The sequence below is a fragment of the Phodopus roborovskii genome, unplaced genomic scaffold (genome assembly GCF_943737965.1).
Source record: "Phodopus roborovskii unplaced genomic scaffold, PHOROB, whole genome shotgun sequence".
NCBI lineage: Eukaryota > Metazoa > Chordata > Mammalia > Rodentia > Cricetidae > Phodopus > Phodopus roborovskii.
In genome coordinates, this window is record NW_026126415.1 from 822,427 (window position 1) to 850,383 (window position 27,957).

Genomic DNA, 27,957 nt, shown 5'->3' on the forward strand with positions numbered 1-27,957 from the left:
CATTGGGATGAATTTGCAAATGAACGGCCCTTACTTGACTTGGTAGCATCTCTATGGTAAGGTCTCATTTCTTCAGTCCCTTAGAATGCTGAGTCTGAAAACATTAGTCTAGGGTCCTGGTCCCCTTGCTATAAATGCCACTGCAGGGTTTTCTGAGTCACCTGATGGTTTTCCAGGAAGTCAGCTATTTTCTTACTTACACTGGAAGTTTGAAGTGAAAGCTAGGAAGTAAGATAAGTGACAGTTTTGGATAAAAGATTGGAGGAGACAAATGGGAACTTGCTTCAGTATGTGCAGTCTATTAAATTCAAGCAAGCCAACAGCATTTGTAAAGGAATTTGTGATCTCAATCCTGAGGAAAGACCAGCTCTTTCCCAGTATTGGCTTTGTTATTCATTTATTTTAGGACAAGGCCATACTTGGTAATATTCTGGGACTGTTGCTATAAAGCAGCAGCTCTCAGAAGTGTGCTCGGAGAGTCCCAAGGAGCTCCTGACACTTCAGAGACAGCTGTGATGTTAAAACTGATGTTGAAAGAGTTCTGATCTTGTGCTTTGTTTTCCCATTCATTGTGCAGTAGAGTTTTCTAGAGTCTACAGTGGTACAGACCAATTAGGTGTGTTCCCAAAAATGTGTGTTGAAACTCTAGTCCCCAGGGCAGCTGTATTTGAGTGAAAGCAGTAAGGAAGTGATTAGAGCCAATGACGTTGAAGGGTAGGCAGAATCGGCGTCCTCAGAACGCCTCCTGAGAACACAGTCTCTCTCTAGATAAGCATACAGGAAGAACCATGTGCACATAGAGCAAGGTGATGGCCACCTACATAGCAGGACAAGAGACACCGGAATAAAACCTATCCAGCTGGCACCCTGATCCTACAGTTCCCGAACTCCAGACTGTGAGAAGTGAATTTCCCTAGAAAAATTCACTAGATTGTCTGTTGTGGCTCCCGAAGCAGAATAAAACTCCAAATGTGTGAGATGTGTTGTGTAAGGTCACGTGTGTCCACAAGACAGCACCAAGAACAAAGAAAGCCTTGCAAAGCATGGAAAATACGTTTTGATAAAGTTTTCTTTACGTTAACATACAGCCTTATTTTTAATAACTAATGAATAAAATTTACTTTTTAATTTGTGGAATGATAAATCTTGAATCAGTAGTTATAAGCCATGTAAATAAAAATGTACTTGAATCCACAATAATCTTTAAGAAGAAAGAAGTCTCTAGCCAAACCTGTTGGTGAAGCCTGTTATTCCTGCTACTCAGGAGACTTACATGTTCAGGGCAACCCTGAGTACAAAGCGAGTTAAATGCTAGCCTGAACCATTTAGTGAACACCTTTCTCAAAACCTAGGAAGGGGCCCGCAGGATGGCTCAGCTGGTAAAGGCACTGGCCCCAAACCTGAGCTTGACCACAGAGAGAACTAACCCCTGCAAGTTGTCACCTCACTTCCCGTGTGTGCGTGCTGTGCACGTCCTCCCAGGCACACAAACATGGTGGGGGGCATGACTGCAGGCAGGAGAGCAAGGAGGGGTGAGACGTGACTTCAGCCTCCAGCAAGGAGGTTCCATAACTCCCGGCTTGGCACCAGCACCGCCACGTGGGAAAAGGTCAAATACAGGAGCCTGCAGGGTCGTTTCCCCTTTGAACCACCACAGTGGGTTATCAAAGGAGCCAGGAAATGTGAAGTTTGGAGGGTAGCATGTTAGGGTGGTTCAGGAGGGACTTGGCGGTGGGAAATGGGAGCATGATTAAGATCATATTTCATTGTATACATGTATGGAATTCTCAGTTTAAATATGGGGTGGACTTAAATCCTTGAGAGGGAGCCCATATCTTGTTTTTGGACTCCCAGCCCTTGAAACTGGCAGGACAGATTTCCCCTGTGTGTGAGCATCCTGTGTGATGACCTGTGACAGCCTTTAGAAGCTAGTACTGTAACCCTGGACTGGAGCCCAAGATAAAAGGATGACTCCTTTCCCAGCCTGTCTCCTCACTCAGCACCCTGTTTTCAGGGAAGAGTATTTCCTCATTAGATAGGACCACCTTCTAGAAACCCCCAAGATGTCTCAGCTAGGTGGCAAACATAAGAACATCTCATCTGGGCAGTTGTGGGGCGTGCCTTAATCTCAGCACTCAGGAGGCAGAGGCAGGCGGATCTCTGTGAGTTTGAGGCCAGCCTGGTGTGAGTTCCAGGACAGCCTCCAAAGCTACAGAAAACATTTGACCTCAGATGTATATAGAAAGACATTTGAGTTTTAGGGAAAACTAGTTCTCCTTGGAGAATACTAATTGGTAAAATGATTTTGAAATTTTTGAGGGGTTGAGTTCTTTGGTAAACTGGGGGGGGGGGGCGCTAAAATCAAAGGTTTACTATTTAACAACCTTTAGAGGGAAATGAAAATGGAATAGTGAACATTAATCATTAAATCCCCTGCCTATTTATTGTCTGTTTTATACAGGACCAAAAATTTATAGTTTCAATTCTGCAAATGATTCCGGTGGTTCTGCAAGTCTGGACAAATCTATTTTGAAGGTGAGTAAGCAAGGTTTTGCTTCATTTCAGGAAGCATTCTCTTTAAAGAAAACACAGAGACTTGTAAGCAGTCTTGCAGAAGACCGAGCTTGTTTTCTATTTTCTGGCCCTTATATTAAGCAGCTGTAACCGCCTGTCACTCCAGTTTCAGGGGTCCAACACCTTCTTCTGGTCTCTGCAAACACCCACATGTACACACACACACACACACACACACACACACACACACACACACACAAATGAATCTCTTTTAAAGTTAAAATAACAAGAAAATTTGGGATATTTAAATGTTTTATAAATAATATCCTATTATATTATATTTATTTAATTTATATTATATTGATAATGTCCTATTATTTCTCTCCTATCATAATAAATGAAGGAAAGTCTGAATAAAGCTTTCTCTGGCCCTGCGTGGGTCCATTGTAATTTATAAGTCAATTTCTTGGTGATATTAGCATTTAATGTATCTTAAAGCATTGTCATGCTGGATTACAGCTTTCAGTTCTCCTAGACTAGAATATGTTTTTGTGCTCACTGGATAACATTTAGTTAAGTTATAAAGAGAAGCTTTGGTGGGTGAAACATTTGTGTAGTTTTTCAGTCAAAATAGCTGAACAACAACAAAAATAGCTAAACAACAGAAGATAAATAGCTAGTAGAAAAAACAGGAAATAAACTGGGAGCCAAAGAATTTATACTCTATAACTACTGGATAGATGGGTTTTGCTTTGACGTGGCGTGTCCGTTTTAGTGTAGTCGTCTGTCTGTGAAGCTGTTTGCTTGGGCTGCCTTGCATAAGCCAGATTTCTAGATTCTGACCCTAAGGATTCTAACTCAGTGGGGCAGGGCTCAGGAATCTTCGCCTGGCTGCCCCGGAGAGACCTAAGACATGCCTGGGAGGCTTTGTAAGAGTTGTTTTTCCCCTTGCCATATGTGATTCTGTTTTCCATACCCCAGTTGGAATATGGCCATGTTGTAGGATTGTGGTCAAATGCATGGTATTACTATATCTTCTTTTGGCTAAAATTTGGTGTCTAGTTGGAAGAAATATAGGAAAACTGTATGATTTGCCTGTAATATTTTGATAATGTAGTTTCTAATTACTGTAAATGTTCTTGACTTCAACAGGTGGTGATTAACAATAAACTAGAGCAAAGAATTATTGGAATGATCAATGAGCATAAAAAGCAAAATAATGACAAGGGGGTTATTTCTGGAAGACTCTCTGCCAAAAAATTACAGGTACTTACCAATACTTGTTTTCCTCTCTTTTACAAACAAGTCCTGGCTGTCCAGGAGCTCGCTCTGTAGACCACAGTGGCCTCTCACAGAGATCCGCCAGTCTCTGCCTCCCAGGTACTGAGATCAAAGGCATGCGCCACCACCACCACCCAACTTTCTTTTCTTTGAGGCAGGATCCCTCTGTACCCTAGACTGGCAATACCTGGCTTACTGGGGCTATTTTTTCCTCCTTCCAGAGGTAGGCATTGAACCTAGGATCTCATGTGTTTATTGGGGATAACTTAGAGACAGCTCTAAATGTGAAAGTGAATCTTTGAAATGTCCATTGGGATCACATGTGGGTGGTTTCTAATTACAAACACAGAGAGAGAATTGGCTCTGAACAAGTGCACACACAGTAGGCTAGTCACTGAGTGCCTGTGCGCTACATTCTGCCCTGCTTACATGCTCTGACATGAGAATCCCACAATCTGTTCAGTCTTTTCAAATGAAAGAATTGAGACTTGGAAAAATGCCAGGCTATAGCATTAAAGTTATTGGTTGGTAAGTATCAGAAACCAGTTCTGCTCAACCTTTTAAATACCATGCTGTAAAGGTAAATTGAAATACTTTATAAGAGAGATGTTTGTTAAAACACTAAAGAAAATCCTGAGTATTCACATATAGAAAATATGAATTTAAATTATGATATATCCATCCACCCAATGGTATGTAACTATTATAATTATTAAGGAAGTGTGAGAAATTAAGGAAATTAAGGAAAAGCTGAATAATGAAGTCCCTAATAATCTGCTGGGCATTGTGGTACATACCTTTGATCCCAGCACTTGGGAGGCAGATGCAAGTGGATCTTTGAGTTTGAGGCCAGCCTGGTCTACAAAGCGAATTCCAGAATAGCCAGGACTACACAGAGAAACCTAGTCTCAGAAAAACTACAGAACAAAAAAAAAAAAAAAAAAACACAAAAAAAAACCCTGTAGTCCCCAAATTCTTATAGTCTTATTCTAATAATCTCATTTAACTTTAGCTAATAGGTAGGATTTCCCTACCTTCCCAGCCTCCCTCTCTTTATCTTTCTCTCTCATTTTGGGAGTGCTAGGGGTTAAGTCACAGTTTTTAACGTGGTAAGAAAATATTCTCCCACTGAGCTACCTGCCAGCACTCTAAATACACACACAGACTCACACACACACACACACACACACACACACACACACAATATTCTTGAATTACAGTGTATCCATTTTTTATTTAAAATTAGTGAGAAAATGAAAATAGGAATTAAAAACAATGATCAACTTAACAAATGTAACTTGTATCTCTCTTTGATAGGACTTATACATGGCTTTACAGGCATTTTCCTTTAAAACTAAGGATATTGAAGATGCTATGACCAACACACTCTTGCATGGAGGTGACCTTCATTCTGCCTTGGATTGGCTCTGCTTAAATCTTTCAGATGGTAAACAGTAGTGCCATTAATTGTTTCCTTTTCTAAAACAGGCTGGTTCGGGGGTTTTGTGTTTTGGTTTGGTTTTTTGTTCTTTGGTTTGGTTTGGATCTGTAGAAGGTTGTGGTAGTAACCTTTGGTAAGGACCTAAGGTACAGATAGCCTTTGTAATTGATGGTGGATACAGCCACAAAATCAGTAAGTGAGGTAGGTAAAAATCTTTTTAAAGAACGTTCCAAAATAAATGGCAGCTAGAAGTTGGTTAGCTGTGGTCTGATGAGGGCACACACTTGTAATTTGGCACATGGAACCTGACTTCTCCCCTCATAGAAGTCACCTTCTATGAGGACAGAATGGGATTAGGTGTACTGAGTCTTGATGGGTTTATGTGCATCTGTAAGTATTTGTGGTTCTGGCATATAATGTGCCTATTTATCCTCAATACATTTTATTTTCAGATGCACTTCCTGAAGGATTCAGTCAAGAATTTGAAGAGCAACAGCCTAAAACTAGACCAAAATTCCAGTCTCCACAAATACTGGCCACTCGCTCGCCTGCACTGCAAATGAAAACCCGAAAGCAGGAAGAAGACACCAAGAGTAAGGTAATTTAAGAATTGAATATTTGGGGGTTGCAGAGGTGGCTCAGTGGTTAAGAGTACTTGCTGCTCTTCCAGAGGTCCTGAGTTCAGTTCCCAGCAGCCACGTTGCCAGCTGCCTCGAGCTCCAGCTCCAGAGAGTCTGACACCCTCTTCTGGCCTCCACAGACACACGTGTAGCATGCACTCACACACACATATACATTAAAAGTTCTTTTTATTAAAAAGAAACTTTAGGCTGGGGTTGGTGACACAGCTCCTATAATTCTGTCATTCATAAGGCAGAGGCTCACTAGGATGAGCTAGCTTGGCTACACAGTGAGACCCTGTCACACAAAAAGGAAGTGTCTTACTTAGGGTTTCTGCTGTGAAGAGACACTGGACCACACCAAGTCTTATAAAGGAAAACGTTTAACTGGGGCTGCCCTACAGGTCAGACCTTCAGTCCATCATTGTCACGGTGGGGAACATGGCAGCGTGCAGATAGACGTGGTGCTGGAGAAGGAGCTGAGAGCTCCACATCTGGATCAGTGGGCAGCAGATCTGCCTTGATCTGAACCCTCAAAGCCTATTCCGTAGTGAGGCACTTGATTCAACAAAGCCACACCTACTGCAGCAAGACCACCTCCTAGCGCCACGCCCTAATGACCAAGCATTCAAATCTATGAGAAGAAAAAAATTATCATGTGTTCATAAAATCTCTGTGAGTTCAAGGCCAGCCTGGTCTACAGAGCGAGTTCCAAGACAGCCAGCACTACAAAGAGAGAAAGCCTGTCTCAGAAACACAAAAATAACTAAAGAGGTTTCCAGGCTGTTCTGGCACTATCTATCTTGCCTTTTATTGTTAGAAACTATTCCAATAGATAGTGGCTTAAGTTAAGTTTCTTACTTTTCATGCTTCTGTAGTCTAAGCCAGGGTCAGCTGAAAGTACCTCTGTTCTAGAAGGAGTGTGCCGGGACCCCCTAAACGGCTCCTACTGGAGAGTGGCCAGGCGTCCCTCTCTCTACATAGTCTCTCCAGTGATTGTCCCGGGTTTCCTCACATGGCAGTCACAGAGGGGTTGGACTTCTTGCATGTCATCTGGCCCCCAAGAACAAGGGAAATTGACCTTGATAATTGTAAGGGATTGACTCCAGGACCCCAGGAGTGCCAAAATCTTCAGACACTAAAGGCACGTATTTAAGATACAGTATTCAGCTTGTCCCACATGCATGTCCTCCCATGCTTCCAGTCATTTAGATTATTTATAATCCAGGAATATTGGGAATACTACATATGTAGTTGTTACAACGTGTTGTTTGGGAATTAGTAGTAACACAAAGTCTCACTGTTAGTATTGATACAACTTTATCCTAAATATTCAGTGTCTTGAGTTGACTGAATCCGTGGATGTGGAAATCTAGGTGTATTTCAGGGTTTATGAACCTATATGTACTTAGTCTCATTAAGCCTCTGCTTTGCTCATGCTTGATAATGTTTTATTGGTTGAAGCAAGTCGCGTGGTCAAACCCAAAGTCTCTTCATGATGTCATGATCCTGGGACTCTGGGAAGTACAGTTCATCAGGGCATCTCTCTTAAGTACTCTATATATTGTCAAACATCTGGGGAGGCCTTATCCTTATAAAACCACTGTTTTCAGCAACAGCAGTAGTTTTCAAGGTGCTATTTAATTCTCTTTTATTCTGTAAACAAAATAAAACAAAAAGGCTACCATGCTGTTCTAGTTTCTTTGTTTAGTATTTGGTGGGAACTGGCTGTATGTCCCAGGCTGACCTAAAACTCAAATCCTCCTGCCTGGTGCTGGGATTATGAGCAAGTCGTGTAAGTTTGGACTTCTTTAAAAATGTTTAGTTTGTTTGCCCTTTGCAATGTGACTAGGAGTTTTTATGTCTGCTCTTTTTGTAGTATGAAGAATTTATAAAAGTAGAGATTAATAGTTTTGGCATCTTTTTCTAACTCAATCTTTCAGATATATGTTTTCTCTTTTTAGCAAAAAAAGGAAGAAAAAAATATGGAGGTAAACATGAAAGAGTGGATTTTGAGATATGCTGAACAACAAAATGAAGAGGAACAGAGTGAGAGCTCTAAAAGCTTAGATGATGAAGAAAAGTTTGACCCTGTGAGTAGAACTGAATCAGGCCTCTGTCATCCTGGGCATTACCAGGCACAGTGTTGAACCTTATTTAGTCTCTGTTTTTCTCACTTTTGAATTGCACAAATAACTGTAGAAGAGATGTGAAAACTGCATAGAATAACATACAGGTAAAATGTTAGCACATAGTAACTAGTGAGTGTTAACTACATTTCTCACATATCTTTAACATGGCTGTTTATGTGTAATTAGTATGTTAAATTCTTTGAGTGATAGAAGATAGGCAAAGCATATTCCTGTATAGAGGAAGCCAGCAGTTGGGAAAGAAAAACAGGTATCTTACGATAAATAAAAGCCTGAACCTGATGTGTTACTTGGGTCAGTTAAAATGTTAAAAGTGTTTATTTGGCTTTAGTCCACCATCTTTGGGCTGCATTAATTTGGGGCCTGTGGGGAGGCAGATAGTGCCATGATGACGGTGTCAGTAGAAAGAGAAGCTCATCACCTCGTGGTGGGCAGGAAGCAAACGTATCCCCTTTACGGGCACACTCCTGCCCTGTCCAGCAGGACCCTGTCCGAAGGCATCGGCAGCAAAACAAACATGGCGGGATGCGTAGGCGCAGCTGTGCAGGTGTCGGTGTCTTTTACGGGAAGTGGGAAGAGTTAGTAAGAATGAGAGGATTGGGGCAGTCGCCAGGCCTCCTCCTCTTACTGCCGGTGGTGTCTGCACACAGAATGGCCCCAGCAGCCGCTAGTGGTGTTTCCCTGTGGCCATAACCGCTGCATTGCACTGCGGCACCTCCTGCGCCTCGCCTCCCCCCATGCGGCTGTGCTTACCGCCTGCTGCCGCTTATGAACCCGGGGAGAAAGGTAGCCATTAGGGTTGGGCTTTCTCCGCTGTAGCTTTTGCTACAGAGTCACGGCCTTGTGTTTTATGAGTTTTCCTCCACCCTTTTATGTCTCTTACGTTCGTCTTACTTCTCTCTGAGAAGTCCTAGAAGGTGATTTGCTATGTCTGAGGACCATAGGTTCTGACACAATGTAGTGGTCACAGATAAACTGTTCTTAGACCTTGTTATTTTCTCTTCATCATTTTACTTGGAAAAGAATCAAAGGTACTTGAACCTTTCAGCCAAACTTCTGGACACAAAGGAGCAGGCGGCTGCCTTTAAGCTAGAAAAAAACAAACAAGGCCAAAAAGAGGCTCAAGAGAAAATAAGAAAGTTTCAAAGAGGTAAGCACTAACAAACTGTTACTTGTAGAAATGTAATCGTGAGTCTGTGCTTTGCTAACAGATTAACGAGGCAAATGATAAATATTGTTGATTTTGTGGACCTCACAGTCCATTACAACAAGAAGGAGCTGCATCAGTTTACAAATGAAGGACTGTGTTATAATCAGACTTTTTGTGGACAGTAACCTGTATACATCATGTGATTTTCAGGTCACCAAATACTGTTTTCTGTTTATGTGTCTGGTATGTTCATGTGTGCTAATGCACTTGCCCATGCGTGCACATGTGAAAGCCAAGCACCGATACCAGGCACCATCCATTGCCCCCCTCCTTAGTTTGTGTGTCTGTTTCTTTCCTTCCTGTGTTGTGTGGGGAGTGGGCCTTGTTGACACAGTCTCTGTGTCCCCTTGACTGCCCTGGAACTTTGTATAGACCAGGCTGGCCTCGAACTCAGAAACATCCGCCTGCTGCTGCCTCCCAAGTGCTCAGACTAAAGGTGTGTACCACAATGCCTGGGCTCCAGCTTATTTTTTGAGCATGATCTCTCACTAAACCTGGCTTTCTGTTTTATCTAAACTGACTAGACGCAAGCCCCTGGGATCCACCTGACTCCATACAACTCTCCCAAGTTCGAGGGTTGCACATGTATGTTATTACAGCTAGCTTTCATATGGGCACTGAGAATCTGAGCTAAGATCTCTTCGCCCACTGAGCTATATCCCTAGCCCTTCTTGTATTTTTATTTATATATTTATTTATTTGATTTGTTTTCAAGACAGGTTTCTCAGTAGCTATGGAGCCAGTCCTGGAACTCGCTCTGTAGACCAGGCTGGCCTCAAACTCACAGAGATCCACCTGCCTCTGCCTCCCAACTGCTGGGATTAAAGGTGTGTACCACCACTGTCTGGCTTATTTTTTTAGTTATGAGCCTGGGCTTTAACAGCTGAACCTTCTCTCCAGCCTTTTTTTTTTTTTTTTTTTTTTTTTTTAATCATTGTAGCTCACAAGGCATACAGAAACAGGCAGCGGCTGGATTTAGCTGTAGGTCAAAGTTTGCCAATCCTATGTATGTATATATGCTATTTCCATTCAAGAAAGATATGTAAATGTGAACTTATGTGTACTTTTTTCTAATGAAGGTATTAATTAATTGTTTAGTCTACTACATTCACTAATTCTTTTTAGTATACATTATGAAAGTTAATAACTTCTGAAATAGGTTCTAAAAATAGAAATTAAATAACTTATTTTAAAAGAAAAGGAAGGCATGATATTTTAAAGCTGTATCTGCAAAATACAAAACATAAAAAGCAAATATATGAAACTAGGCTTTTTTTTTTTTTTTTTTTTTTTTTTTTTTGGTAGAAATGGAAACTTTAGAAGACCATCCAGTATTCAACCCAGCCATAAAAACCTCACATCAACAAAATGAAAGGAAAAAGCCTCCTCCAGCCACAGAAGGTGAAGGTGCTTTAAACTTGAATTTATTTGAAAAATCTGCAGCTACCACTGAAGAAGAGAAAGGTAAAATTGCTTTGCATTTGGGCATTCTTCTAAAACAGTAAAACTATGCTTTCGTGATGAGCCATATTTAGCTTTGTGTCATTGCAGAGACTTTGGCTAAGTCCCTCTCTCTCTAGTCCATCCTCCCAGTTGTTAGATTTTAACCGTCAACTCGACACCGCCTAGAATCGTCTGTGTGTGGGTTTGTGCCAAGGAGGCCAAAGAGGGTGTTGGGTCCTAGAGTGCAGTTACGATCAGTTGTGAGCTGCTCCACAAGGGCGCTGGGGCCAAACTCAGGTCCTTAGCCGTAGCGAGCGACGTCTCCGGTCCCTAAAAAGGCAGAAGATTGGTCCCTGGGCATATCTGGGAGGGGTTGTCTTCACTGACAGTTGATGCAGAAGGGTCCAGCCTACAGTGAGGGCACCATTCTCTGGCAGGTGGTCGTTGGCTAAGCATAAACCAGAAGGTGATCCACAAGCAGCACTCTCCTGAGTTTCTGCTGTGTTTCCTTGGCTGTGAGTGAATTCCTAGTGCCTAGGCGCAAACCAAACAATACTATTTCTTTGACTCCCTAAGTCCTCCTCCATGGCCCCAAGATGTGCGTGATCATGCATTTCTGTGTATTGCTGCACACACAGGTCATATTCTTTGCATATTCATTAGATTTTGTTACAGATCATTCCTATATTAAATGATAGACTTAATTTTTTTTTACTTGTTTAGTAATATTTATTGAGTCATTGTTGTGCAAATAAAGGAGTTATGTGAACAAATAACCCAATGTTATTTGTGCAATCTAAGCATGAAATGTGAGCACAGACAAATTGTATATTTTTAAATCATGATTTGTGCTTTCAGAGAATATAGGCTTTTAATAAAAAGAGCAGCTCTTTTGAGACTGTGTTCAGTTCCCAGCATCCACTCTTGGTGGCTTGAAACGATCTGTAACTCTGGCTCCAGGGGATCTGACACCCTCTTCTGGGCATTTATACTCGTGTGAACATACCCACACACAGACACACATACAGACATAATTTAAAGTATAATAATAATAATAGAGCTGAGTGGGTCTAATTTAACTGGGGCCGCCTTGCTGGTAATATTATCTCTGAGGATAGTGTGGTAGTCTGACAGATAATTGGGTGTTAGCCTGGTAGTAAGTTGGTGGGAAGAACCTCCAAATGAGAGATAGTAGGTTAAAAATCCTAAAGTAAAAGTGAGTTTATAGTGTCACTATTTGACAGATATTCTGTGATAGAGATGTACTATATTTGTGTTATTTGATGCAGTAGTTAATAGCAAAATGTGAATATTGAGCACTCAAGGTGTGACAGGTATGTCTGAAAATTTGAAATTGTAATTTCTGAGCACAAGACTGGTAGCGACTAGGCCAGGAATACTTTGACTATTTAGAGAACAGCCTGAGGGCCAGTGCAATCGCATTAGGAAAGAGTGGCATGCAGAGAAGCCACTTAATTTTAGATGTACCAGGAAGCCATTGAAGGTGGTGGTGGTGGTGGCAATGGCCAAGTTAAGTAGAGAAATGGTATGTGACATATTTTTTTCAGTAACTACATGGAGGGTGTCCTTCCAAATCTTGTCGTTAACTAAATATGAACACGCATAAGGTCCTCGAGGTCAGCCAGGTGTGGTATCCAGGACTTCTTCTTGGGAAGAAGACAAGGAGGATCAGGAGCCCAAGATTATCCTTGGCTGCAAAGCAAGTTTTGGGTCTGCGGGGCCATGTGAGACCCTGTCTCACCCCTGACAACAGCGAATGGCTCAGGATGCCCTGCGGTTCAGTCCGTGAAGAGGATTGCTTCACCTGCCACGAGTACTCTCCTCTGTTCTCATCAGAGACGCTGTTCCCAAGAGGGACAGAGAACTTCATACTGTTTCCATTTCTAAAGAACAAGTCTTTGCCTTCCATTTAAGGTAAAAAGAAAGAACCTCATGATGTAAGAAATTTTGACTACACTGCTCGAAGCTGGACTGGAAAATCTCCCAAACAGTTTCTGATCGATTGGGTCAGGAAGAATCTTCCCAAGAGTCCAAATCCTTCCTTTGAGAAAGTTCCAGTAGGTAGATACTGGAAATGTAGGTATGTTTTTCTGGTTAACTGAATGAACTCTTAGAAAAATGTGAAATGAAAATCTTTCTGTTTCTTAATAAATTATATAAACATTTAGAAATGTCAGGCTTGGTGGTTCATGCTTGTAACCTCAACACTTAGGATGCTGAGGCAGGGGTCCCAGGCCAGCCTGGGCTACAGAGTGAGTTCCGATCTAGTCTGGCTTATAAAGTGAGGTCTTATCTCAAAAACAAAACACAAACCAAGTAAGCATTTACTTGCTTTTAGTTCTCATTTCCAGTTCATATTTCTTATAAGTCACTGTCTAATGCAGTGCCTTCCAATTACTTACATAGATGTTGTAAGTTTAAGTTCCGTGTTAATGAATTTCTGACTTTTTGATCTGACCTCATCTATTTTTTTTTTTTTTTTTAAGGTTTTGTGTTATTTGTATGCTTTTTTTTAGGGTAAGGGTTGTCAAGTCCGAAGATGATGTTCTGGTTGTATGCCCTACAATCTTAACAGAGGATGGAATGCAAGCTCAGCACCTGGGAGCTACGTTAGCCCTTTACCGTCTAGTGAAAGGGCAGGTGAGCCCCGTTAGGTCTTGATGCTTTAGAGACCCCTGAAATGATGGCCACGAAGGTTGAGCATCCCTGATTCAAAACTCCACAGTCTACAAAGCTCTAAAACCCTAATTGCACAGACGTGATGCCACAGTAGGAAGTTCTGTACCAAGAAACTTTGCTTTGATAATGAAATTATTACAAGTATAGCATAAAATTGCTTTCATGCTCTCTGGAAGGCATATATAAAACAATCAAAATTTTTTTAGACAAGAAGACAAAGTCTACTCCATTGCGTATGTGCTGGTATCCCTTTGTCTAAAATCCAGATCTTATAGTTCTAAGCATTTGAGATAAGAGATGCCCGTACTACACTATAAAACTCAATTTTTTTTAACTTAAAAATGTGGACAAGTGGTTCCATTTTTCAAGTTTAGGTTATATTAATTATGTGCTTAGAGTTTAAAGAAAGAAGGAGGAAGCTCTTTGAGACAACACAACACTGGTTTCAAAATTTAGTGTGCCAGCATTTCTTTTTATAAAAAAATTGTTTCTTGCCAGGCAGTGGTGGCACAGCCCTTTAATCCCAGCACTCGGGAGGCAAAGGCAGGCAGATCTCTGAGTTCGAGACCAGCCTGGTCTACAGAGCTAGTTCCAGGACAGCCTCCAAAGCTACACAGGGAAACCCTGTCTCAAAAAGTCAAAAAAAAATAAAATACACTTTTATGAAAAGCTTTCAATTAGGGTGCTGGCTACTTCTGTGGGTCCATGATGATAATGGCAGGAAGAAGATAGAGGGGCGTTGGAGCTACAGTTGAGAGCCTTCCTACCCTGCTCTGCAGGCAGAGACAGGCAGATGGGCCTTGTGAGCTTCCAGTAACATGCTTCCTCCAAAAAGGCCACACTTCTTCCGTCACGGCCACATCCCCTAGTCCTTCCAGACAGTCCCCACTAACTGGGGACCAGACACTGGAGCATGAGCCAGTGGGGCACCTCATTCAAACCACCACAGCTACCACAGGAATTAGCAGGGGTCCAAACGGTTGTTCTTTTCCAACTTGTGCCAGAGTTCATAATGTCTTATTCTTGCATTTTGCAAATTAACGTATCGTAAGCTATATGTGCTTGATAAAAATAGCTGTTGCTTGGCACGCCACACTTTGTTGAGTCCACAAGGGAGGCCTTACCCCCTCTGAGGAGTGGATGGGGGTGGGATGGGGCGGGGGGGGGGGCGGAGAAGGGGAGGGAGAGGTTGGTATGTAAAATGAAAAAATGATTTTTTAAATAAAGGTTTAAAAATGACTTGATGTCACAGAGGTAACTGGAGGGTCTCTGATAGCAGAGAAGACTAACTCAAGATTCCGTGTGGTGTGGGCCTTTGGCTTATAACACTATACTGCTGCCAGATCTCACGGGGAGCTTTGTGTTTCAAAATGCTCTGTGGTTCACTTACATATTATATCGGGCACCCGGCATGGACAGAAAGCGGAGCTCTTAACCACTCCCACATAGAAACACGGCTGTGACGTGTCATTTATGAGCTGGTAGCCTATGATGTTGATGTGTCACTTATATTAATAACATTAAAGTGTAAGGATAAAGTTAGGTTTTAAGAGACAGTCACCTACCCTAAGTTCTCACTGAACTGAATTTTGATAACTAGTCAGCAAAGTAAAACATGGCTGCTGTTTCCCTGTAGTCGGTTCATCAGTTACTCCCTCCTACTTACCGAGATGTTTGGCTGGAGTGGAGTGATGAAGAAAAGAAAAAGGAAGAATTAAATAAAATGGAAACCAACAAACCACGAGATCTTTTTATTGCCAAACTTCTGAGTAAGTTGAAGCAGCAGCAGCAGCAGCAGCAGCAGCAGCAGCGTTCTGAACATAAAAACCAGAGCTCTGAAGACCCCGAGGAGTCCTGGGAAAACTTGGTTTCTGATGAGGATCTGTCTGCACTGTCCTTGGAGTCGACAGACGCGGAAGACCTGGAGCCTGCTCGCAGCCTCTTCAGGAAGCTGCAGAGCACAGCCAAGTACCAGCGGCTCCTGAGGGAGAGGCAGCAGCTGCCAGTGTTCAGACACCGGGCCGCAATCGTGGGAGCCCTGAAACGGCACCGGGTGGTGGTCGTGGCGGGCGAGACGGGCAGCGGCAAGAGCACGCAGGTCCCACACTTCCTGTTGGAAGACTTGCTCCTGAATGAGTGTGGGGCGCGGAAATGTAACATAGTCTGCACCCAGCCCCGAAGAATCTCGGCCGTGAGTTTGGCCACCAGGGTGTGTGATGAGCTGGGCTGTGAGAGTGGACCTGGAGGAAAGGTAAGCCTTGCTCTCCCCCTCCAGCTCTGCCAGGGGCGAGCACACTCTGCTGTGTGCTTGGGGACCTGACAGGCGCTGGCTCTCATCACTGAATGTTCAGTATGTTAATGCTCGGTATTCAGTGAACGGGGGCGGGGAGGAGCGGATAAAGACATTAGATTATTAAAGAGAGGAGCGGATGCGAACGCTGGCGCTGAAGGCGGAGGAGGCTGTGCACGGGCCTGCTGACCTGAGTTCAGTCAGTTCGGACGGGGCGGCAGCCGCCCTCCCATCCCGTCCCGCGTGCGCACCACGGTTTGCACGAGCCTGCACTCATGCACACTGAATAAAACATCACATTTTAAATTACCAGTCAATTGAAAACGGTAGAAATACTTTTTCTTGGCTTTTTGAGGCAAGATTGTATGTATACTACAGCCCCAGCCAGCCTGAAACCCATGTGTAGCCCAGGCTGGCCTTACACGCAGTGGCCACCGTGGCCAGCTAGAACTAGACTCTTGGTAATAAGTTGGTTAGTGGACCTGCCCACACCTGCCATGCCTGCCCTGCACTCTGCAGCTTGTTTGCCAGCTCAGCTGTCATCTCTCATGGCCACTCCCTGTCCCCCTGCAGAATTCTTTGTGTGGCTATCAGATCCGGATGGAATCTCGTGCCAGCGAATCTACCAGGCTGCTGTATTGTACAACAGGAGTTTTGCTAAGGAAACTTCAGGAAGATGGTCTTCTGACTGATGTGTCTCATGTCATTGTAGATGAGGTGAGTATGTTTTATACTTGTGCCCAGATAAATCCAAATGGGTTTATATTAAAAAGATATTGTTGGGGACACTAGCTGACATTTTCTTTGTGCTTACCACATATCAGACACCGTCCCTCTAAAGATTTAGTTTCATCTACCAAATGTCTTGTGCTATGGATTTGCTTAATGAGTTCTGCACCCTATTTGCCGTGTGCTTGATGCTGTTCAAAGGATCACACAGACACAAACACATGATCATCTGACCTTTCCAGCATTGCAGTCGGGTTGAAGACGTGAGGTACACAGACGTTCAGCTGTGCGTGAGAGGCTCAGACCCAGGCGCATGGACACTCCCCTCTCTCCTCTCTGCCACAGTGCTGCTGCTAGCAACCCAGTCTTGAGGGTTCAGGAGACAAGACATCGTCAGCGTGCATTTTTTCCTTCTTTTGGTTGTCTACCAATCTACTCAAGTAAACTAACTTGCTGGCTTTTTTTTTTTTCAAGAAGAGATATATAGCAATTCTCTTCTCATAAAGTATTATTAAATTTTTCGATCAAGGCAGGATAGCTGTATGTCTCAGCACTTGGTTGGCTCAGATAAGAACATTGCCTCAAGTTCCTAGCCAGCATGGAACAGTGTGAGACCATCTTAACATGCAAAAGAAAGGAAAAAAGAAAAGCCTGATATTAAGTTTTTTATCGATGTCTATTAATTTACTATATTTAAAATGCAGTAGTGATGGGAGCTGTCATTCTGTAAATGTTTCTCTTATTGGTTAATGAATAAAGCACTGTTGGCCAATAGGAAAGCAAGATAGGCGGGACTAGGAGATGAGGAAAGACGAAGTAGGAAGGAGGAGTTTCAAGATGGAGGACTGAGAGAGCAGAATGCCTCGGTCTCTCCCCGGTAAGATGAGACCACGTGGAAATACTTAGATTAATAGAAATGGGTCAATACTTAAGACAGAGCTAGCCGATAAGAAACCAGTAACAGGCCAACAGCATTACATCAAATACAGCGTCTCTGTGCGTTGTTTGGGGCTGGTGCGGCTGCAGGACCAGACTGGCTGGGAAAAGCCTACTCACAACACAATAATAACAGTTTTGTCACTCTGGCTTTTCTGAGACGGGGTCTTGCTTGCCATGTAGCCCAGGCTGCCCCTCACATCAGTCTTCCTGTCTCATCCTCCCAAGTGCCAAGATGACAGGCATGTGACACCACCCTTGCTCATTCGTTGATTAGTAATCAGTAGACAACATGCAGATACTTTGTAGGTTACTCTCTTCTGGGTTAGGAAATACTAGAAAAATGAAAACAAGGAATTTCATCACTTAATACATGCTTTTATCTGGGTGTGCACGCCATGTGTCTGTTTAGTTTGTGTCTCTTTCCAATCACTAGTGTACAAAGTCATGACTTTTAAATGGCTTTACAGTACTATATAACTGGGATGTCTTCTATTTATTTAACATTTTCTTGTTGTTAGACAAATTTAGCCAAAGACATTTTTCAATCTAATATTCTGATAACAAGTAAGTGACAAATTATTTTTTCTTTGAAGGATCTCTTTTCCTTGTGGAGTAGATGGGAAATTGCACTGCGGTTGATAAGATGTTAGGAACAGGCTGAGTGGCTATTGACTCATGGCATGCAAGAGTTATCCTAGGATGCAAAGGAGGACATTGATACAGTTTTCCAGAGAATACAGAGGTCATAATTGTTGCTTTGCAAGCCTACACCTTACTATGTATCATCAAGGTCAATATGAGCCAAAGTCTGTTCTGGTCTGTCAATGAGAATTTTTATTTATATTCGATAGTAAGTTCTCTGGGAACCAAACAGTTAGGAGAAAAACCCTTTAAAGACAGGCCACCTTGCAGAAGCTGTATGCTTTGACTGCTTGATGTTGACCAGCTTTCAGCTGGACACCGCAGCCTCTGCTATAAAGAGTAGCCCAGCATCATTGACAAGTTCTCTTACAGTGTACACAACACCTTCTGTCTCCGTTGGTTTTATCTCTTAGCCTATGCCACAGTGCAAGGTGTTCACTGTTTGTAAGCCTTTGTGGGCTATTTTCCCATTTGGTTGTCACACAACTCCATGAAATTTTATTTTATTTTTTTAATGGATGAGTAAGTAGTCTCAGAGATGTTTATGTAATTTTCCCAAAGTCATACTGTAAGTGGTCAAGCCAACAGATGAACCCAAGAAATTAATCCCCAGGGGATTAAGCACTATTGTCTGTCTTCCAAGCAGACTGTGAAAATTACTTCCTATCCTGATGTACTTTGTTTTATATGCTTCTGTAATCTGTACAAATTAGGACAGAAATATTTAAGAGTACAGAAAGTTAGAGCACAGACATAATGTAGCAAGTACTTGATATGCTCTGGCAGACACATTGTCTACGCCCTGTAGCAAGGTGACAGCCTCCTTAATCCCCTTCCTTTGTAGTAAGTGTAGAGTCAGGACAGGCGTCCTTCTTCTGAACTAGAGACTTGTTTTCCTCCTTGGTGATATACCACCTCTCCTCTGTAATGATCACGGGCTGGCTTTTCCCTCGTGAGCAGAGAGTCAGGAGTCAGGCTGACTTCTCAGTGAATCGTGGAGCATCCTGATCTTGCTAGCCACACTTGGTATGATTTCCAAAGCAACTCCTAGTGCACAGCCTACTGTTGGCTGCTGCCACTCTCTCCATTGGCTCCAGCCTTAGAGAATAAATGGAGTTCCTATTCACCACCCCACACGTCCTTATTATTCTCACATATTAATTTATTTATTCCCTAGGCACTAGCTATGATTGACTTCATGTTGCCTTTCCAACAGGTCCATGAAAGAAGTGTCCAGTCAGATTTCCTGCTCGTTATCTTGAAGGAAATTTTACAGAAACGCTCTGACCTACATTTGATTCTGATGAGTGCCACCGTGGACAGTGACAAGTTCTCCACATACTTCACACACTGTCCTATTCTCAGAATTTCAGGAAGAAGTTACCCTGTTGAGGTAAGTTTTCTTTAGTGTGTGTGTGTAAGCAGAAACCATTCATTCCAATTTCCCAGAACACTGGCCCTTTTCTCTGAGCCAAGACCTAGTTCCTAGACCCTCCAAGTCAGGGGAGGAAAGGGAGAGGCTTTGACAATCTGGGGTTGCTTGCCCAAGGGCGGGAAGGATGGGAAAGCATGGTGTAGTGTCCTGCTGACAGGCATCAGGGACTGAAGTTTATTTCCACATCAAATCATATTTATATTGAAGGTGGGACCAGTAATGCCTCTGCTTTTAGACACCCATGGGTCTAGGGTTGTCTGTCTCCTCTTCTGACCATTTTGTTTTTTTTTTTAAATCAAAGTGTGTTTGTGTCTGTGAACCTTTAGTAGTAGACCTGTGTGTATGTGTCTGTTAAGTTCTTCAATCCCAACTACTCTGACAGAAAGATTTCCCTCACATCCTAACTAAATTTAGTGACATTTGAGGGGCAAGGCTCTTTAATGGCATTTGCTTAAGTGACTTCCAGTCCACATCTGTGTATGCCTTATCTGCAGGTTTTTCATCTTGAAGATATAATAGAAGAAACAGGCTTTGTACTGGAGAAAGACTCAGAATATTGTCAGAAATTTCTGGAAGAGGAGGAAGAAATAACCATTAATGTTACAAGTAAAGCTGGGGGAATAAAGAAGTATCAGGTAAAAAGAAAATACTCAGAAGCTAACTCATGTGGCTAGCATGGTGAATTGGAGTAGCGATTGTGAGAATGAGTGATATTCTTTTCTTTCTTTTCTTCTTTTTTTTTTTTAAATAAGGTTTTTCAGTAACAGCTCTGGGTAGACCAGGCTGGCCATGAACACCCAGAGATCCACTTGCCTCGGCATCCTTAGTCATGGGATTATAGGCATACACCACCACTACCCTGCAGAAAATGAGTAAATTTTAAAGGCTAATTCTTTAATCTTGTTTCAAACTTTAGTCCTTAATTTGTGATACTTTAACTGTCTCCTTGCTATTTGGGGCCATTAGATATGTGTAGAATCTAGGAATATGTAAATATGAAGTTCGGAACAGCTTCATAGTGGCGATTCATGACTGAGGAGTACATCTCTATGATAGTTTTCCACTGTGACTCAGGAGATGGTACTGCCCTAAATCTAGATCTGTGCTATTGGTTTTCTTAGCAGCCTGTGTCTTAGAGGAGACAACATTAGATCTCTAACAAAGCTGTCCAAGGCAAACAGTTTTTGCTAGGGAGTTAGAGGCAGTTGTGTGACTGCAGAATTACTGTAGACGACCCATGACTCCCTCTTTAGCCTGGAACCAGATGCAGTCTCTGCTGCACTGTGCTGTTTGACTTGTATTGACAGCATGAATCCAAACTGTTGCAAACACAAACTTGGTTGTTTATATTAAACAGATGAGCCAAGAAAGCATAATCTAAGATCTTTTTCTAAAACCCCAAAGATAAAAATTAAAAACTGAAAAAAGGCTTAGAGAGGTTATTCAGATGAGACAATGAGCACTTGGTAGCCAAGGAGAATGTAAAGAGAATGAAAAGGTAAACTACCTTTATTACAGTCTTTGGGCCTGGGTTCGTTTTAACTACCACAGAAACATGCCGGTGTGAGTATGGTTTTGCTGTTTAAGTATAGAATGATGAACTCCCATGACTCTTTCTTCAGCCCCCACGCCTAAGTGGCCCTCTGATACAGACTTGCAGCCCCGGCTACTTGCAATGCTGGACTGTGAGGATCCCTCGAGCCCATGAGTTCCAGACTAGCTCGGGCAGCACAGCAAGCATGCACCTGTTTCAAACATAATCACCCCTGCTGTATTTTAGCAAAGTGATGGTGATGGCAGCAACTAGAACAACTTATTTGCATGTGTAAAGATAGCGCCCTTTTTCCTTGTTTCTATTATAAAAATAGAATTTGGTTTTGGTTTGTGTGGTTTGAATTGTTTGTTTGCAGTTGTGGGAATTAAACCCAGGATAAGCAAATGCTCTCCCACTGAGCTACAACCCAAAGATACATACTTTTGTTTTCTCTGGTTGGGTTTTCTTCTAGGAATACATCCCAGTTCAGACTGGAGCAAGTACTGAATTAAATCCATTTTACCTAAAGTACAGTAGCCGAACTCAGCATGCTATTCTCTACATGAACCCTCATAAAATCAACCTGGATCTGATTTTGGAACTTCTTGTGTATTTAGGTATTGTTCTATTCGTTTTGATAAAAACTCTTCTACCAGATACATTTATTAATATTTTATATGCTGTTTCCTGTCTCATTTTTAACTTTTTATATTTTTAAAATTTCAGACAAAAGTCCCCAGTTTAGAAATATTGAAGGAGCAGCATTGATCTTTTTACCTGGCCTTGCTCATATTCAACAGTTGTATGATCTCCTATCAAATGACAGAAGATTTTATTCTGAACGGTAACTACAAATCCTCATTATATTTTTTTGCGATTTTAAAACAGAAGATCTGAAAGATTAAAACTCTTGATCAGAAATTTCAGGCTTTTCGACTTCAGTTAAGATTGTCCATGGTAGGGCTGACTAGGTGGCTCAGAGGTTAAGAGCACTGATTACTCTTCTAAAGGACCCAGGTTCAGTTCCCAACACCCACAGGCAGCTCACCGCTGTCTATAACTCCATTTCCAGGGGTCTGGCACCCTTTTCTGGCCTCCACAGATACTTCCTACATTTTACCCAGAGATACAAGCACATAAAACACACAAACACTTTCTGTGTAGCTCTGGCTGTCTTGGAACTACTCTGTATGCCAGGCTGGCCTTGAACTCACATAGGTCCACTTGGCTTCTGCCTCCCAAGTGCTGGAATTAGGCGTGCACCACCACCACCCAGCTCACATTTTTTTTTTAAATCTCTATAATTACCCATGGAGATTTTGTGTTTAATTTTTATCTAGTGAAAATTTATGAGTACTGTATCTGCATTTGTTGGTTTTTTTTTTTTTTATTTTAATCTGAGCCAACAATCCTGTGGTTAATTATAGATAATAACTCCTGACCCACTGAATTTTCCAAAAGCCACCAAAGTTTTGCAATTTAGCAACCATGTCTATTTAAATAGCCACTTATTTGTTCTGTTATAGTGTATTATTCTTGTGATTATCATATTAATATTAGAACTTTAAAAAACATTTAAGCCTCATATTTCACATATACTCATCCTTAATCAAACAATACAGAATTCAGAATCTGGAACATTTAATAGTCCTGCATTTCTAAAGAGGGATGCTTCTGTTATTTGCTCATATTAATTTTTTTCTCTGTGGCAGGTTCTGTGAAATTCTGTTTAATTTTTTTCATAATAAAATATTGGAAGTTGCTTTCTATATGCAAATAAATTTTATTATTCTTTGCAGTGTCTTCTAAAGAGAAACTCTTGCTAAGAACTATGATTTTAATTTTCAGATATGAAGTTATAGCTCTGCATTCTGTTCTTTCAACTCAAGATCAAGCAGCAGCATTCAGACTTCCCCCTCCAGGAGTCAGGAAGGTAAATTCAGGACGTGAATATGTGTGGTCTCGGGGTCTCGGGTATGGGTCAGTGAGTGGCTCAGTCTTGAGAGTCTGTGGGCACAGTTTGGTTGTGAGCACCATACTGGCAGTTCATAATTGCCTGTAACTCCAGCTCCAGGGAATCCTCCAAATCTTCTAGGCTTCTTGGGCATCTTTACTCATATCAAATGCACACAGACATACACATAGAAAAGAAATACCTTTGAAACACTTTTTAAATTCAGACTTTTGAGTATTTACATTATGGGGTAATAAGAAACAGACTTTTGAAGAAAATGTAGTTGGGAAATATGTATGTTACTTTTTTGTATATTCTTTTAAAAGGAAAAAAATAAAGAGTGTACTTTTACCTTAGAAAGCATTATAAACTGGGTGTGATGGCACACGCCTTTGATCCCATCACTCAGAGGCAGAGGCAGATGGATGTCTGAGTTTGAGGTTAGCCTGGTCTACCTAGTGAGTTCCAGGACAGCCAGAGGTATGTAGAGAGACTCTGTCTCAAAAACAAATAAAGGAAGAAAGCATCATGAAGGAGAGTGGGTCTCAACAACTGTTTAAGTCCTGGGAGGATTCTTACTCTCTAGACTGTTGGTTCCTTCAGCCTCGATTATTCATTCCTTCCCTTCATTAATATGCTAATAACCGGATCCAGAGAGGTGCTTATTCCATGCCAAGTGTTGTACCATGGCGCTATATCCCCACTCTAGCTTTTAACTCCTGATTGTAGCTCACGGACCTTAGTTCATGGAATTAATTGGTGCCCTAGGTCATAGTTCTCAGGGGAGAGATTCTTGACAAAGAATTTCTCAGATTTTGAATCTTCTCTCAGAAGAAATTATTACAAACAATACAGTTACATTGTGAGACATCTGGGAAGCAAGGAATTGTGAGAACAATCCGGATCAGTGCAGGAGACCTGGGTCCTCCTCGCTAAACTGGCCACCATTCATCCCCTTTTAAGTTCATCTGGTGGTTTTCTATCTTCTGAGAACTCGGAGCCCTGAGACTGCTCTGATCTTTAACATCTGCTTCCCTGCAGCAAAGGTTTTGTTTGAAGAGTTCGCCTTAACAAAAAAATCTTAGCACTACCAAAGTAGAATAATCACATAGGTTCCACAGACCTCATTAATCTGGGAGTAGTCGGTTCTGAAAAACACAGTTAAAACAGAGCAGAGCATCTTGAATGGGACCTAGACTTCCCTAGAGGTTTTTACCTCCCAAGGATTCAACAAGAACATCAAAATTGCACAAGGTCGTAATGTCAGCCATCACTGTTTAAGAATTTTATAAAGCTAGACCTAAAATGCCATGTTTCTGTACCTCCTTATTTACAGCTGTGGGACACCCTTTCTTCTCGGTAATAGTTCTTTTCCTCATGATTGGCTGTATAGGGTTGAATTGAACTGTCTCAGTTCTCTGACCCCGTCCGTTCCCAATCTACTGTCAGATTTAAGATGACTGACTAGAATTAGGGGGTGATGCTCCTGGTGTAATAGTCATCTGTACCAGGTGCTGGAGACACGGTTGAGAGCACATCCTGCCTTTGCAGAGCACGCAGATTCACGTCCCAGAGGCCACATCAAGTGGAATTCCAGCTCCAGAGGGGACAGCGTTGGCCTGCCCAGGCACTGGCTCTCATGAAATGTGAACATACCCAAGCACAAACACATGTGCATATACATAATTAAAACTGAAATTCCATATCTTTTAATCTAACAACCTCATTAAGATGAGCTGATGAAACTATGTAGCAAATTAAAGTTACAGAACAAAACCCTCAGTATTGAAAGTGGCTTCCTTATGGTCCCTCCCTCCACTGTTCCCTTAAATTCACCCTTAAAAACTCATCAGTTCTGTGTAAAGAAGATTTCAGGGTGCAGTGTCAAGAGCTGTCAAGGTACTTTAGTTTCTTGTTTATTTGCAGATTGTTTTAGCAACAAATATTGCAGAGACGGGAATCACTATTCCTGACGTCGTGTTCGTCATCGACACTGGGAGAACAAAAGAAAATAAGTAAGTTTAACTTTCTCACAGTGAGGATTTTTAACGTTGAGGTTTTTAGAAAAATTACAGAATCATGATAGGGGAATCCAGATCCTAACTGTCATAATTTTGCCCACAGCGAAAGCCTTGGTAGAGGTGAATTGAAAATATCAGAGGGTAAATTTCTAAATTTTATGCATTTTACCAAAAATAATACCAGTGTGTCTCTACTTAAAAGTGCTGTCTGGGCAGAATTTCACAACATAAACATATACATATATGCTTATCAAATAAAGTGTTTAACACGGCATTATCTATGGGGTTGTGACAAAAGCATAGACTGGAAAAATCTGAGCCAAGCAGCACCCTAACATCAGACCCTTGAGTGCTAATGAAGAAGATACAGTTCCACAATTGCAAATGCTGCATTTCACAAGCAGAACATTGAGGGTTCCTTCACTTACCTTCCACAACGTGTTACATGAGTAGTGTGTACATTAGTGTGCGTTGCACAAACGGGACACTGCCATCTGTCTGCCAATTGTAGTCTGTAACAGTCCCCGATATCAGAGAACTACACAAGTATCTTAAGAAGAGGCTATGTGATGGAAAACCAGTTCTAAAAGAAACAGTGTATCTTTAAAGGAAACATTACCAGGGATCGATGGGAAACCAGTTCTAAAAGAAACCGTGTATCTTTAGAGGAAACATTACCTTGGGATCTGTGCTTTTAAACTGCAATGTTGGCATTGTACCACCTCCCTTGGGTCATTAGTTGGTATTAACTAAAGTGAATAAGACCCTTGATCAGATGAGTTAAGCAAATTATTTTCTTTTGTAGTAAAGGTTTTCATTTGGCAGTGTGGATAAACACTCGCTAAAATATTTAATCAGGAAATATGACTTAAGAAATGTCAGCCACACCTGGTGGTGTGCACCTTTAATCCCGGCTCTCCGAAGGAAGAGGAAGGTGGATTTCTTTGAGTTCAGGGCCAGGCTAGTGTACATAATGAGTTTACAGAGCTACACAGGGAGACCCTGTGTCAAGCCCCTGCCCTGTAAAAAAGAAAAGTTTGTTCACAATAGTAATGAGCTTGTGCTGGTGTAGCTGCATCAGTTATCCACATACTTCTCCCTAAACGTGTCGGTAGGTACCATGAAAGCAGTCAGATGAGCTCCCTGGTGGAAACCTTCGTCAGTAAAGCCAGTGCCCTGCAACGACAGGGCAGAGCTGGGCGGGTCCGAGACGGCTTCTGTTTTCGGCTGTACACAAGAGAAAGGTAGGCGCAGCCCTGGACATTCACAGCACGCATATCAGCCCTGGGCGACATTACTCATGATAGGCTTCTTTTTTCAGATTTGAAGGGTTTCTGGACTACTCTGTACCTGAGATCTTGCGTGTACCTCTGGAGGAACTATGTCTTCACATTATGGTAATCCCAAAGGACCACACATGAGGTTTTTTTCCTCACTCTATTAGGGAAAATCTGATGACTTAAGTGTTTTCAACATTCATTTGCTTTACATTTTCAATATCTGCACTGTGCTTTGATTTTGATGAGGTCTGCATGGCAGTGGTTCTCAACCTACGGGTCATGACCCCACTGGGGGTCAAATGACCCTTTCACTGGGGTCATCTGAGAGCACTGGAAAACACAGATATTTACGTTAGGATTCATAACAGTAGCAAAGTTACTGTTACGAAGTAGCCACGAAAATAATTTACGCTTGGGTGTCAGCACAACATGAGGAACTGTATTAAAGGGTTGTGGCATTTAAAAGGTTGGGACCACTGCTATAGGTTCAGGAAATTCAAAAAGCCTCACAGTCTAGAGGAGCAGCCTCATGGGGCAGCGTTGCCTGCCGGGGGACTTACCACATTGCCTCAAGACGTTTTTTGGCGTGTCCTAACTGAGCGGGGCCTGAATGCTGGTATGTAGTGTGTAGAGAGACAAAGGCTGTCCCTGTGCCCAGGACAGTCCCCCAAAACCAAGTTCCACCTAACCCAAACTACCAGGCTGCCGATGACTTCCTAGACTGAAAGTTCCCTGATTCTTCAGTTTTTCACAATAAAAGCAGCCCTGAAAGCACTAACGTCTGTGGACTAGGAGACCCCACTCTGGCGTCGCCTCCTAGGGTGGCCTGACCTTCACCCTCTTTGTTCAAGGGCTTGGTGAATTCTGGTAGCACTGACTCCTTCTGGTCTCTTCCACGCTGCAGAAATGTGATCTTGGCTCTCCGGAAGACTTTCTCTCCAAAGCCTTAGATCCTCCTCAGCCTCAAGTAATCAGCAACGCAATGAATGTTCTCCGGAAAATTGGGGCCTGCGAACTAAATGAGCCCAGACTGACCCCACTGGGCCAACACCTCGCCGCTTTGCCTGTCAACGTCAAAATTGGCAAGATGCTCATTTTTGGAGCCATATTTGGCTGTCTCGACCCGGTGGTGAGTAAAACACTGCCGTTTGGTTGGGAAATTATTAAGGGTTGGAAACAAATTTAAATGTTAATTTCTTTTTTGTTTGTTTTTCAAGACAAGGTTTTTCCTGTGTAAGCTTGGCTAACCTGGAACTCACTCTGTAGACCAGGCTGGCCTCAAACTCAGAAATCTGCCTGCCTCTGCCACCCAAGTGCTGGAATTAAAGGCCACCACACCACTGCCTGGCTTAAACTTTAATTTCTTTTTTCTTAATTAATTTAATTTTTATTTTATGTGAATTGGGGTTTTGTCTGTGTGAGGGTGTTGGATCCCCTGGACTGTAGTTACAGACTGTTGAGAGCTGCCATGTGGATGCTAGGAATTGAACCAGGGTCCTCTGGAAGAACAGCCAGTGGGCTTAACCACCCTTAAACTTTAATTTCTTAGTAAAACACAATGAGTGTGCTGTAATTAAAACCTAGGTCCCTGAATATCGGATGAAAAATTTTACATATACTTAACTGTTTATAATAATATACTTAAAGATCTATTTCTCCATTTACTTATATATAGAAAAATACTATAAACAGGCTCACGCCTTTAATCCCAGCACTCAGGAGGCAGAGGCAGGTAGATCTCTTATGAGTTCGAGGCCAGTCTGGTCTACATGGT

The 27,957-nt window shown here is 42.1% G+C and overlaps 1 protein-coding gene across 1 annotated transcript in view; it reads left to right on the plus strand.

The window, feature by feature from the left end:
* The window catches only part of Dhx29 (DExH-box helicase 29), a 40,193-nt gene that overhangs the window by 4,571 nt on the left and 7,665 nt on the right, over positions 1-27,957 (plus strand). Inside the window, exons 2-21 of the mRNA XM_051183074.1 lie at positions 2,462-2,535; positions 3,667-3,780; positions 5,113-5,242; positions 5,689-5,834; positions 7,821-7,949; positions 9,030-9,156; positions 10,522-10,680; positions 12,595-12,760; positions 13,197-13,320; positions 14,996-15,610; positions 16,223-16,366; positions 19,176-19,352; positions 19,889-20,029; positions 21,401-21,545; positions 21,655-21,772; positions 22,777-22,861; positions 24,809-24,897; positions 26,019-26,147; positions 26,225-26,300; positions 27,088-27,312. Of these exons, the coding sequence (XP_051039031.1) occupies positions 2,462-2,535; positions 3,667-3,780; positions 5,113-5,242; positions 5,689-5,834; positions 7,821-7,949; positions 9,030-9,156; positions 10,522-10,680; positions 12,595-12,760; positions 13,197-13,320; positions 14,996-15,610; positions 16,223-16,366; positions 19,176-19,352; positions 19,889-20,029; positions 21,401-21,545; positions 21,655-21,772; positions 22,777-22,861; positions 24,809-24,897; positions 26,019-26,147; positions 26,225-26,300; positions 27,088-27,312 (3,113 nt within the window). The remainder of the gene's footprint in view (positions 1-2,461; positions 2,536-3,666; positions 3,781-5,112; positions 5,243-5,688; positions 5,835-7,820; positions 7,950-9,029; positions 9,157-10,521; positions 10,681-12,594; positions 12,761-13,196; positions 13,321-14,995; positions 15,611-16,222; positions 16,367-19,175; positions 19,353-19,888; positions 20,030-21,400; positions 21,546-21,654; positions 21,773-22,776; positions 22,862-24,808; positions 24,898-26,018; positions 26,148-26,224; positions 26,301-27,087; positions 27,313-27,957) is intronic.